The following is a 14,960-nucleotide window of genomic DNA, read 5'->3' as shown; positions in this document are numbered from 1 at the left end:
AACTTTATGGTCTTTCTCCTCCATTCATAAAGCTCCATGGTTATAATTCATATTTGACAGGAATTTACACTGACCTTTGACATTTACATATACTTAGCAATGCTTACTGTTCTGGTATTTACCATCGACTCTTCAACCACTACACACATACATGTATATATGATATACTTGACACCATTCTTTTGGATTTTTTGGTGAAAATATTTTCCTTTACATCAAAATTTTGATATGCATTCAGTAGTTATAATTGTTTCACTGATTCTGAGCTAAAATTAAAATGAGATATGCCAAAAACTTTCTTTTAAAAGTGTAATAAGTTTTGGCGGGAAAATGTTTGGTGCTATAGAAAATTAGGTCATTTTTATACATATATTAAAAAATAATATCACAGAAAGTATTTATACCGTTCAACTCTACGACACCCAACAGTATTAGTAAGAAAATTGATTATTCACCATAAATTCAATTTTTGATCAACCAGACCTGCAAGCTGAGTCAAACTACATTTATATTACAATCAAATTACACTGCAATCCAAAATCAAATTGACACAAAACCATGATCAAAGTTAACCAGATCATTCAGAAATACGATATCGTGACAAGTTTGGTGTTTGCATTCCTGATTACAGACAGCCCTGGTAATAACTAAACCATACATAAATATGATACTCTAAGAAGATAAAGAAAAAACCAAAAATGCGACTGTATATCGGTTTTAAGAGTGCGTTAGAACCTGAAAAATATTTATCATTAAAACTCAATTTTAAGTTTCGCCAAATGCATGTTTTCGCAGCTCCTGTCTCCCTTTAAATGTCGAAGAAGGCAGACGTGTCGGTGTTATTTCAAATGCAAGATTGTGTAAGGTATGCAATCCTCCTATAGTTGAAGACGAGTTTCATTTTCTTTTGGAAAGTCTCGCTTATTATGAGCTTAGATATTTCTGAAGATATTTTTATACATCCAAACTTATGTAAATTTCAGCATTTACTACGTTCCACAGAAGAAACTGCTTTAAGAAAACTATGCATATTTCTTTATAAAGCTTTTCAGACACGAAAAGAAATTCTTTGTAATTTAAAAATAATCTTTAACAAATCTGTCCTTGAAACCAGAGATATTTTTTCAAGCTTTTGGTAAGTAATTATTTATTTGTAAATTTTGAAGTGTAATTCCTTGCAAAGGGGTCAGAGGAAATGCAATAAACTGTATAAACATGTATGTCCATGTCTACTCTTAGAATAGTAAAATATGAATTCCACCCGGAGAAACATGTACTTGTAGAGTATATCATTCTAATGACTTTTACTATCTGGTTGAATATACTGGCTAGCGTTATTGCATTGTCAAGCCTGTCAGATATCCAAATCTCTGGGGCTATTCTTGTGCACTGACCTGCTATACTACATGTATGTGCAGCATCGTGTATTCTATATTGTTTGCATAAATTATTTCTATATGTGTAGCAAATTCAAGGACTTCAAATCTTATGAGAAGGATAATTGTCAATATTAACTTGAGTAAATTCGTTTGGCAACAAAGTGATATCTATATGGTTTCATAACCTTGATTTCAGTTGTAAATCCAAGACTTCAGTCTATAAATGGATCTGACAGAATGTCATGGAGTGAAAACACTGTCAGTGTTATGGGGTGGTTCATACCACTTCAAGGTTATTCCAATATCACACTTTACAATAAGTACATGTACATGACACATTTGCAAGATGGCAAACAAAAGTCTTTGAATACCATACTCTGTGGTCCTTCAGCTTCTCACCTAGGCTATGTACTAACTACCTGTTTGCCTCTCAACTTGTAAAACCTACATGGACTCGAACTGTTTTCCACTATTGTGACTACAGAAGTAGTTGGTCACTTTTACCAGCTATTACCCATTTTGTAACAACGGTCACATCAACAAAGCCACATCAACAAGCATGAGAAAGTGCTCAAGACATATTGGGCATTCCTGTAAAAGAAGTTTTTACTGCACACCTGTGAAGTAAATTTATCACCTGACAATACAGTATTTCAATTACAGCCTAGTAATACAGGCAGCATACATATCTCCTCAGACATAGTATAATACACATGTCAATCAAATTTGTCATTTGACAGGTTAGCCAACAGGTACAATACATATATTACAGAAACTCAGACATAACTACACAATCACATGTTATTGTTAATCAAATTTGTCATCAGGCTGGTTAGGCCAACATGTACCACACATGTACCTATATTACAAAAACTCAGACATAACCACACTATCACACATCAATCAAATTTGTCATCTGACTGGTTTGCATGCAAACAGATACAATACATACATGTATATTACAGAAACTCAGACATACAGAATTTACAAATGCTGAGCAAATTTATTATCTGGTACCATTCTTCACTTTACAATAGTGAAAGAAATCATTGTAGCAAGGTTATCTCTCTTTGTCAACTCACACCAGCTACATATCAATTAATTCACTGTGACTACATAGCTTTAGACTGTCTCACTAAATACTATGACATGTCTAAGCAGACACATGAACTTTTGATAACTTAGGGTCACAACATTTACAGCTCACAAATATGTCCTATGTCTATTTACAGAATGGCTAGAACCCTTCACTAGAACTCTACACACTATGGTCATTACAGTAGTGATGCCATTTTGAGAGATTTAGCACTTGTAATAATAAAGTGCAGGAAGAGTAGAATTGTGTTCACATGGCATCCCAACTAGAACACTTCACATACCATCCACAGAGAGCTACTTTGTTCTTTGTGATTACTCTTCAGTTAAGTTAAGAATTTATTCACAGTGGATGCACATACACTCGAAGGATAACAACAAAAGTTGAGATCAAGACTGAATGCACTAGTAATCCAAGCTTCTGACAATCAAATTACAGATAAGTCGCAGTTGCTCTGATGGACCCCGCACACCGAAAGTCCACTGTATCTCTTTGTTTTAACCAATCAACTAGTAGCTTTGTCTTTGTCTGTTGACATTAAACAATTATACGACAACACCTTGATGACTGACTTTCCGCTAGCTTGAAATTATCCGACTATGTTATTAGATCTGCTACCTGCCTCACACCAGTCTTTTAAGACCCGACACCTCCATGTATTGATGCCGGCAGAACTGGTAATTTGTCAAAGAGTGCATCCACTAGAACTGACAGATGGATAGCTCTAGGCAACTCTTGCACACACAAAACATTCCACTTGAATCAAAACGGTGGAAACTGAAGTCTAAACATGTCTGACATAGACAGCCGTAAACTCCCTCGGCAAAACAATTAGCGGTTTCAAGTCAAAAGCCTCTTTACCTAATAGCTTGTTATAGGTTGCCTTTACAAATTATAACTAATTGTATTAATAATACACAGTTGTACCACAGGGACTACATGTATTGTGTGGTCAAACACAAAATGCACAATGCAATAACTTTTGTCCTTGAATCTATAAAGATCTATTTTCAGTCTTTTGAAGGTTGGAAAACCGTCAATGAAACTAGGTAACAACTCAACTCAAAAGTTTTCCAGATAAAAATCTGACCAGATCGGGCAGTATAGTACTACCAGTACCACATAACAGATGCAAGGCTCGAAATTTGCAGTAGCCCAGGACACATAGATTAACCAAAACATTTGTACCTAGACTACCAAATATATAAAGTATGGTTTTTTTCATGGCCATTTTTTTCTTTCTTTTCAACGTACACAGCAAGATGATGGGCTGGACCACAGAAATTAATGAAATGTTTCTACACTATTAGACTACAATGAAAAATGACGAGTATTTCGTGATATTTTACCTATATACATTGTATACTATTGGTATAAATCTACTTTTTCTGTACACTATATAGCAGTAACATCTGTGTCCTAGTCAACAGTACCAGTGTATCTGTATTTGCAATTCTATTTGTGTTAGTTATACAATGTACAAATATGATTATTAATGCACCATGTAAAAATCAAACTGGGTTAAATTTTAACCAATATGAGAAATATCATATCAGACGTCACATTTTCCTCCGTTCTGAAGAGCATACTTCTCTCTTTGTATGTGTATGAATATGTAAAACTGAGCTGATAATGTTCAACAATAAAGCAATTCAAACTTAACATACCATACTACTGTTTAAAAGTTTATCAATGCCGACTTCAAAGAAATAACAGTTTAACAAATTATTAGAATCCAAACATGAACACTGAAATTAAGCTCATTCTTCTATTTTTCAAATTTCATAACCGTAGTTAAAAGTAAAATACCATGCAGTCTATTGATCAAATTTCCTACAATAAAAACTTTGTTAGAAATAACCACCCAGGAGTCTTAGTCCAGGGATTAAAAAAAATAATAAAAACAAATAACCTATGGAATTTGGGTTGGGTCAGAACAGACTGATAAGACATAACAATTGGGTAACGTAACTTGGTTAATTTAGTAAATGAGTGACACTAGAGACTGGTACATGAATATACATCACTGTTAGACAAGGAACTAATTTGAGGTCATTAAAATACCCTAAGATAAGGAATGTCAATGTTTTTAGTGTTCTACCACACTGCTGAAATCATGCAGGAAAATAAAAACATGGAATTTAATCCCCTCATACAGCTAAGAAAGCCTTTAATTCCCATGACCCCTGGTATAGCAAGCATACATTTACAAAATGGCTAGCTTCCCTATGGGCATATACATGTATTTACAGTTTAGTTGTTGTGTTTGTTTGTTATGTATTCGCTTGTATTGTCTTCTCTTTTTGGGAGGGATATTTTTCTTCTTCTCTTTATCCAAAACCTACACTCATTAAAAAAAAATTTGACTTCTAATATAAAGTTAATCCCCTCAAAGAAATACTGACCTCTGCATTGATTTAAATATATATTGTTAGTTGTGGCATGCACCATACAGATATTTCATACAGCGATACAGTTGTACTACACAAGTATATGACAGTGAACTGGTCAGATCTATTGCAGTAGTGACTAAAATAACAATGACAATGTGATGCTTGACCAAATTATGACTGGTCAATTAAATTTTAGTGGTTAACTTTGAACAAAGTGTGCGCAAAATTGTTCTCAGTGTTCAATATATGCCAGGCACATGCAGGCAGCCACACTTATATTACATTGCAATATGTGTCTATTCAAATTGCCATGCACAATGAACTTGACTGAAAATACCACAGTAGATTTTGAAATGAAATGTGAGGAAAATGCAGTTTGAAAACAACAGTGATGAAATACTACCACTGGCAGAAATTGTAGTTTGGTAAAACAAAACCACATGACTAGTTGCTAGTAATAGTGCTAGTTATGCTAATACAGCTTATTTTAAGTTACTATTCCCTGGCTCAGTTTGATATAACCATTCAGAAAACAAGAAATTGCATATTCTACACTATAGGTACAAGTTTGTGTATAAGATATCAATTTCATGCTACATTTTGTCTATTTAGAAAGAAACCTTTACATGTAAATCATACTGCAATTTGATGTAGACAAATGGGTACCAAGGTTTTGACATCTGTATGCAGGTGGCATTTTAGTTCATTTCATTTTGACAGAACATTGCAGGAAGCTGTATTCATTCAATCTTGCTATCATAAAGTGTAGTATGTGCAGTTTGTTAAATGGTTTCTGTACGGTCATATAAAGCAGTAACTTGAAACAGGCTGTAGAATGGTTCATGTCAAGACTCGAGACATAACACTGGAAATTCACTGCCACTACACTCTAGCATTTTTGTATCATTCCTTTCCTGTGTAAGCTTACAATTTGCCTTTTGTTTTACTTCAAACTTAGCATGTGAGAAATGTCAGATTTGATGCTCGTTTCCCATGTGAATGTAAACAGACATGTTTTCCTGATTTCCACTTTGGATACAGTTACCCTTCCAATAGAATTGCACTAAACCACAGAGTAATGACAGGAAGGAAGTTCCAGCCATTTCATGTAGGGTGGGATATAGGGTATGGCTGCCTGTCTTTATAAATTCAGCTATTGTACATGTAGGGTAGGATTTAGGGTATGTCTGCCTGTCAGTGTCTGTCTTTGTAGATTTGGCAACTACATGTTGGGTGTAGGATTTGGTATGAATGTCTGCCAGTCAGAGATTCAGTCATCACTTAGGACCTGTAATGACTTTGTAGTTTCAGCCCTATCACAGGAAATATGGCGTGATTGTCTGATTGCCAGTTTGTAGATACAACTATCTGCAGTAGGGATGAAGTATGGATGAAGTTTGTCTGCCTGTCTGTTCACTTCCAGAACTGTATAGCTCAAGCCATCATACTATTATTATAGGATGATGCCAGGCCGAAGGGGAGGAGGGGGGGAGGAGGGGGTGTATACAGTGTCACTATGTCTTGTATAGTCTAGATGCCAACGTGGTATCAAATCATCTCATGGGTTGAGATTGAGGTTGAATTGGGTCATGACATCTTTAGATTCAAACCCAGTGATAGCCTCTAGACAATGCATTTTACAGGTAGCTTGTTTCCTGGCACAGAATTCCAGCCATCCTGATCTCATCATTAGTGGTGTTAAGTTTGGTATTATGTGTTTCTTTGCTGTCTGGTTGAATATTATTTTTTTCTCTCCTTCTTTCTTGTGTAAACTTGATCCAGCTATCACAAGGGATGTAAGTTCTTGTATACATGTCTTTGTTGGTCACAAACTTTAAGTGTGCAATCTACCACCATATCAGTGTGCAAACACAGTATGGTTTCACTAAGGAAATGACTGTTTGTCATTTCCTATTATGAAACAGTTTTACCATTTTTTCAAAGATTGATTTTTGATAAAAAATGACCAAAAAATCACCATTGTCATATCCTCACAACACACCTTACTAATTTGATACCAACCCCCTCATGACTCACACAACAACTATTTGTGAAATTCTATAAATAATGAAGAAAAACTGTTTAATGATTAACAGATTTGGCCAGCTTACTACAGGTTTCATTGTGGTGACATGCCATACTGGTTCTGTAATTCAATATCGTCATAATTTTAATCCTGTCTCACAGCATTTGTATTTACATACCATAAATAATACATGATATTACCCTCATAACAACAATTACACCCAATTCTAATTTATCCTTTTTCTATTTGTAATGTATACTTTTCAATTTAGGAGAAAACTTGCCTGAAGACTTGTTTTGGTGTTCCTAGTACCGGTACTATAGCTGTCTTGGTGTAGAGAGCTTCAGTCTAGCGGCTATCCATGGCTTTGAGCTTCTCTCACAGATCTTAAGATTTGGAGCCATAGATAGCATCTAGACTAGCTATAGTAACACCATGACCAGTCTCTAGGCTAGAGAAAGACAGTTTGCTTACCAGAAATTTGAAAATCTTTGAGACATTCTGAAATTGTATTTGATTATTCTCTATCTAACTTAGAATACCAAATAACAGTAAGAATCTATCACACAATAGGGGTGTTCTGTATGAATGGCAAACATCTGCCAACAATGAAACAATACCAACTGCTGAAAGATCTGATAACCAATTATAAAATGCTTACATGTACATGTAGTTTAGGCTAGTACAAAACTACTGAGGTGTGATAATGAATGGTGTTTTTTGGTTCCTGCACATCTAGATGTTGGCATGGATGAGTGTGTTTTTCATTTATCTTACAAGAAATTTAACTAATCAAAATGCCACTTTGATTTTCTTGTCATTGTTGGTTTCCCCATTTTTTTTTTAATTTTGATACTAGTATCAAAATTTTCCCCATAATGTATATGAACAATGTTTCCCTTTGTTTGCTACAGAAACATGGTTCACTATAACTGCTGGGCCACCGGCCGACAATTTATGACCACAAGACATTATGGAGTTAGTATTGTACACCCCAGGCAAAACAGGTTCAGCTTGGATGCACACTGCATTCTATCAGTTCACACTATTGTAGAAAGTGTCACAGAATGGATCCAAAGGGGTGCAATACATGTAAAGCCAATGGCTACGCCTTTTACATGACCTGTGGGACTTTAATGATACATTTCAGATGACAAATCAGGGGCTACTTTGTTGTCTATTATCAGTTTATGGATAAACACCTTCAATAAACAGTCAGAAGAAAACATGTACACTTTTATCAACACATCAAGATGTGTCAGTTGAAGTATGCAAGAGGGGTAAAAGTTGGCATTAGGTACAATATACTGGTACACATGAACTGAACATATACTTGTCAAAAAAAATGTTATTTACTATAATTTAGCATGTAAACATGTTGGCAAGTGCTATTTCTTTCTTTCTATAATTATATCATTTAATTTCTATAATTCTCCTTATTCTTGCAGTTACTAAAAAAGGTTCTGAGAAATCACTATTTCAGGTTGAAGTTTTATGTAAATGTAAACTTTTCATCTTTTCATTCTATTTTTATATTTCAGCTACCAAGAATTCCCCACATTGTCTGTAAGCAACTATAATTCATTCTCCACTCAAGACATTACATTTAGTTGGAAGACAGTTTTGTAAACTTTGAAAATCTTTACTTGTCTTGGTATTTCAAAAACAAGCTTATGTTCAATAGACCATGAAATTGGTTATTTTTTGTTGGACATTTTTCTTCCATTGTCAAGGTCTGAGAAAATTCCATGGCAGAATATAAACAAACATGAATGGTCACTCAGTCAAGAATATACAAATACAACCACAGTTCTCACATACATGTATGAATTCGTTTATCATACATATACCAACCAAACAATGATCAGATTGATAACAAAAAGTATGTTGGTATGTTGGATTATATCATTTCTCTATATCAGTTCTGTTCGAATATTAATAAATATATTGTAATTTTTTCACATCTGATAATTTTCGTAAAGTACAACCCACTTACTGACTACTTAGATATTTCATTGGTATGTGTTTGATTTAATCTTGCATTTTCAAAGGCTGCGAGCATGCATAAACTTTTAAACTTTAATACTGAGAAAAGAAAATGGCTCACGACATCCAAGATCATATGCTGTTGTCTGTTGATGCTGGTCCTACTTCAGTATGGTATATCCATGCTCCCTCCCCTTCCTTCCTTCCAAATAACATATTTACTGGTACTAATGTTAGATTCCAACCCATTCACAAGGTTAAAACTTTGCCATTACCATTGAGTGACATTTGCACTAAGCCAAGCCTAACCATGTTATAATTACAAAAATACCAGCACTAACCATGGATCTATTCCGACTGACTTGAGATGCCAGTTATTTATATTTCAGTAAGTAGTTCAGGGCATTACACTCGGGTTACCTTGAAATCAACATGTACACTTTCTATTCTGCATTATATAGCCACTTTCTTTGCTTGTAATAATGTACATTGTTTTTTGTCATAATAGTCTACATTTTCTTTTCATTCACTCAAGGTAAAGTGGACATCTGTGTAATTGCAGGATTTGGGTGATTCTAGAACAAACAGTGAAAGAAAATAGAGGCATCTGTATACCTTTGGTTGAATCTGGACAGATGGTACTACATGTAACAGTGACACTACATGTAATTCCAGATATACATCCTGTAACACTGTTCCAGATACATCCCTACCCTGTCAGTGTCACTTCATATGTTGTCCAAGCCAAGTGTCACATTTTCTAAATCTATGAACTCTGAAACTTATTTTTTTCAAAACAAATGGAGAGTAGTCTCTATACTCAGTAACTAAGGTTCCCTGTCACATTCAAAAGACTTCCAAAAATTATGACAAGTTAAATAGAAACCATAGTTTTACATTTCAAGGGTTTTACCAAATTAAATCTTTGCTTCTGATACTTATATAATTTCATCAACAAATGCACCACCAGTAATTAAATATAATATAATGATTATCACATGCACCTTATGATTCGTCCATTCTTTTATAATTGGATCATATAAAGAATTGTGACTTTGATGTCCTCAAAAGTATGTAATTGTTGTGGTTCACATCAAAGCAAACAGAACACCTCACATACCCGACTTTATCGTCAACACATTCCTACTAGGAGAAACTACAAAGAGCCTAGGTGGAATCCCTTGTGGTAGTGATACTCCTAAGCTACACAATACCACAACCACAAAACAGACTAGCACTACACAATTAAAAGTGTGTTACTTATTCAAATGCAAATATCTATTGTATACAAAGAATAACAGCTCTAGCTGCCCTTACAACTGACCCATACCATTCAACAGTTATGTTCTCTTTTGAATTTGCCAGGCACTAACACAGATTCTAAACAATTCTTTACCTTCCCTAAACAGTTCACTAAACTTTAATTATACACACCATATCCATTACAGTCATTTGTCAGGTGTCAGATTTATCCTGGCTGAGATCTCCTCTTTTTTTTTTAAATTGGTCAGAACGGTTAGTCCCTTTGTCTTCCTGTACATTTGTACAAATGTACACTGATGCAGCAAAAAGGAAATGCCACAGGCACCTAATAATAATTACACTCTAAATAGCCCAATTGGCTGTTTACAATTGTCATTAAGTAAGACTGGTCACACTTTCTGATTCATTGATTTTTACAGGTTTTTAGAGGTGTGAAAGGGCCAGGCAACCAGTAAATCACATACGATGTTTTTAAAATCACACATTCCTATTCCAGACAAAGACCAATTTTAATCTAGCTATCAACACTTGGAAAATCATTGTTTGCCTGTATGGTAGGAAATGGAAAAGCTGCCAGGTTTAGCACATCATATGGAGGAAGGAACCTTAAATACTGGGGAAACACTCGACGATCTGCAAAAGAAACTTCAATGGAATCGAAGAAGCAAGTTTACTGGCATACGTGCACGAACTGATTTTGCCTGTAAACATCACCACTCTAAGGTCTACGGCCACACTAATTGCCAAGAAAACACAGTCCCCAGACAATAATTTGATATTCTTTTATCGCTACTGAAAAAACTTCAAACAATGCCATTTATGGATTATTGGAACAGTAGTGTTTAAAATGTCATTAAATTGTTACAATAGTTAAAAGACGGGTAATAAATGTGTGCGGTGGGGTGAATAAATACGCAATAAAACATTTATGTTATGCAATGCTTACCTTGAGATCCCCCTTCACGAGTGATTTCAACTGTAAACTCTTCTACTGCATTTGTTTCCCTATCCAACGGTGCACCTACGGTTACCTGTCCAGTTCTAGTATCCAGTCGGAATCTGGGATTAGTTGGGGTCAACATGGTAAATCTATCTCTTGTGGGATCACTAGGAATATTATCAATGTCAACAACAGCAGCACCAACTGCGACGTTTTCTCTGATCGAAGTTTGGACATCAGGAAGAACATCTCTCCTTTCCCGAACTAAAACGTCGTCATCCGAAGCAGTAAAACTCATCACATCTTTGATAACTTCTTCAAACCTTAGAGTATTGTCCACAGAGGTAACGATGACTCTTAAAGATGATGGAAGACCAATTTGAGCGGGATCTCCTTGATCTCTCACCAAAAGAGTAAGATCAAACACTCCGACATCTAACAGACCTGTCGTTACAACTTCACCTGTCTTTGGAATAACCATAAAATTTGGGTTATACGCAGCTAGTCCGTACACCAAGGCAGCATTTCTTCCCTCGTCCACATCGTTTGCTTTGACTTTGAAGATGACAGTATTTCTGGCAGTGATTTCGGGGATGGTAACTTCATACATATCTCGTTCAAATACAGGAGAGTTATCATTTTGGTCGATGACAGTGACGGTTACATCAGTGGTCACAAAGTCGGGTACTTCACACACAGTTTCGGCTTTTACTGTCAGTCTGTATTCCTTCGTTTCTTCTCTGTCCAACACTTCCCGCGTAAGTATCTGTGCATGATTCTGGCCATTTATGTGTAAAAGTTTTAATCTAAACCTACTGCTATAATCTCCCAGTAAGTGATATTTAATTTTGGTTTTTTGATTTTGATTTTCTGGTAATACAGCAAATAAGTCATCAGTTCGAACAGCTGCACCGATAGCACTGTTTTCTCGTATTGTGGCAAAATACTTGTCTCTCTTGAATTTTAATATTTTAGTGCTGTCAATAATATGGACATTAAGCACTTCTTGCCACGAGTTCGTATCTGTAACTTGGTCGACAACTAGAACGACCACTGTGTCTGTCCGCTTGGTCAACTTTTTACGTGTAGTTACAATTCCATCGTCTGACACTTCAAAAATGTTTTTGGCATCACCCCTCTCACCTATGGAATAATTTTGTCCAAAATGTTGTACTCTTGTTATTTCATAGCCTGGAAGCACATTATTTGGCACTGTAAGTCTTGGTAAAGCTACGCCGACAACGTATGTAACTCCAAGTAGCACAGCGAGAAGCTGCAAAACTGGAGATCTGACGGCCATGTTGAAATATCGTCCAATACTAAAACATAAAGTCCGAGAGACTCACACCAAACTATTTGGTGGCCTGTGCGACGATGTTAAAGGACAGTTCAAATAATTGTACTTCACAATTCCACTATAATATCACTCAAACTTGAGTACTTCACAAGAAATTCTTGGTGTTACATACACAAAAGTCTCACTCAGCTGGTATTGATCAACTGATTGTTGTAAACTTTACCAGGCTCGCACTCTGATCTGTGTTGTTCCAGCGATGCGATGTACACCAGTGATATCTAACTGTTCCAATTCACGCAAACAAGCTGTCACATTTGTTGAAAATTATAACTAAATTTCAATGAAACTAAATTCCAGTTGGCAGCGGAACTGGTTGCTGCCACTTTTATATGACCTATTCTAGTCTCAGGAAGGTCCACTTCACCTCGAAGAAGGCCACTCTCGTACTAATACATTGATGATTAACACCCCTTTGAAAATAACCGTTTGATGAATAATTCATCAGATACTTCAACAGGGACCACCCCTCTGGGAGACGCAAATCAACCGAAACGCGTGTTGAATACTAAAGTGAGCGTAACTCGCGTGCCATGTATATGATTTTTCTACTTAGTTAAACGACTCTTTCACAAATTCATGAAAAAATATCGTCATTTGGACAATTTAAAAAAATAACTCAACTACAGTTTTCCGGAAATTGAAGGCGTGTCGTTGATTAGTGGAACAGCCAAGACAAAGGCGTGTTTTGTCAAGGAGTCTAGACGAGATGATGTCATTTGCATTCTCGCATAATTTACACTAACAACTGGTCAACAAAGAGAGCAACGGCTCCACGTGCGTGATTTCCCGATTGCATTGGTAGAGTTGGCCCATTCTGTATTATTCTGTATTGTAATAAAAGCGTTGAAGTTAATTCTTTAATAAAAAATGGCAATGGCATCACATTGGGGACGATGACGCTGCATTTCCATATTTGGGCAATGATGAATATTTACTTTAATCTTCTAATTTATACGTAGACGCGGGTGCGATTGTTTAAAAATTAACTTTATAGTTACATATACACCTCACACCCATGCGTCAGAAAAATAAAGAGGAAGAGGAATGTCATGTTGTGGCATTCAAGCCACGGAAAATCACTAAACGGGAACCAAATATTATCATGCGAAGAATGTATAACACAGAAAATTGATTTGAAAAGGAATTTAAAAATAGAAATGTTTTCATTTGACCACTCTGGCTTTGATTTATTACCAAATTTATGTATTCAACTGTTTAGTCATAGGTCAGAATTAATTTGTCCCTACATAGTTCTGACTGTTTGTTTCGGTTTCGCGAGTTTTTGAAACATTTGTCCCGTTCGTTAATCTGAACATTGACATTTGGGATCTATAGATCTACAAAATCGTTCATGTAACGAATTGTGCAAATGAATGTATACATACATAGTCACACCAATGCATGCCGATGGCGCTACATTGTTACCTGTGACGGCTGTGTTTGTATTTACATCTGTATTTGTATACTGAACGGCAAAGTAAACCCAGCAATGAATTGGAATTGTATATAACAATATGGGATAGTGATTGAATACCTCGCTATGGTCATCCTGCTGTCATGAATGGATGGATCGAAATCCCTGTTTGGTGACTTAACCACAACAGTTGGCAAACATTTATTTCCCGACCTCAAACTCGATTGATATACTGGTAATGGGTGTGTTGGTTCACACGACTTTATATAGGTCTTACAAATAATACAAGCACGTCAAAATAGCAAGTATTCCAGTAAAATTGCTATACTCTAGGATAGATTGTATCATACTGCAAATTAGTCCGTTTCATTTGATGATAGAAGTCTTGTATTAAGACCCCGGATCTGTTCTCCGAATATTACCGAACAAAAGCCGAATGATGGGAGTACTTGCAAATTTCTATCCAGTAAACGTAAATGCCCTCGATGTGTACCATTGCTCGCTTTTACAGCTGTAATAACCGTATGAAAGAAAGTCTGACAGTGTGGCAGATCGACTATGGCGGTATTTCTCCCTAAGTTTAACTTTAACTTACTTCAGGAACATCATTCAGTTCCAACTCTCATTTTTCAAGTAATACTTTGTCCTTCATTCTTTTTATGACTATACGCTATTATTTATTTAAATTTTACTGCGAAAAGTGATTCTGAATCTTATTGATATACCCAATATCAAACAGTGTATATTCAAACGACATAGAATTACACGTAATTTTATGATGGGTCATTACAGGTCAACACCACACGCTATTTATCACATATCCGGAGGAAAAACTTGACCCACACTCCCATTGTCACCATTGCCAGGCACCATGGTAACCCACCGACCCATCAGAACAAACAAATGATTTGAGCTGTTATTTGTGTTGTTCCAATGAGGATAAACTCTTGATTTCAATTAACGAATCTGCTTGGTCTACAGTCTCCCCTATCTAACCATAGACTGCTTGGTCTATAGTATCCGCCGGTCTGACCATAGGCTGTTTGGTCTACAGTCTCCCTTGTCCAACCATAGACTGTTTGGTCTTTAGTCTCCTGCATAGACTG

At 35.8% G+C, this 14,960-nt stretch overlaps 1 protein-coding gene across 1 annotated transcript in view; it reads right to left on the bottom strand.

Annotated features, from left to right (window-relative positions):
- The window catches only part of LOC144437594 (neural-cadherin-like), a 71,870-nt gene extending 59,487 nt beyond the window's left edge, over window positions 1–12,383 (bottom strand). The window contains exon 1 of the mRNA XM_078126563.1: window positions 11,090–12,383. Coding sequence (XP_077982689.1) covers window positions 11,090–12,383 — 1,294 coding nt within the window. The remainder of the gene's footprint in view (window positions 1–11,089) is intronic.
- Window positions 12,384–14,960: the final 2,577 nt, after the last annotated feature.

Source organism: Glandiceps talaboti, chromosome 7, assembly GCF_964340395.1.
Source record: "Glandiceps talaboti chromosome 7, keGlaTala1.1, whole genome shotgun sequence".
Lineage (NCBI taxonomy): Eukaryota > Metazoa > Hemichordata > Enteropneusta > Spengelidae > Glandiceps > Glandiceps talaboti.
This window is presented reverse-complemented; position numbering and strand designations above follow the sequence as displayed.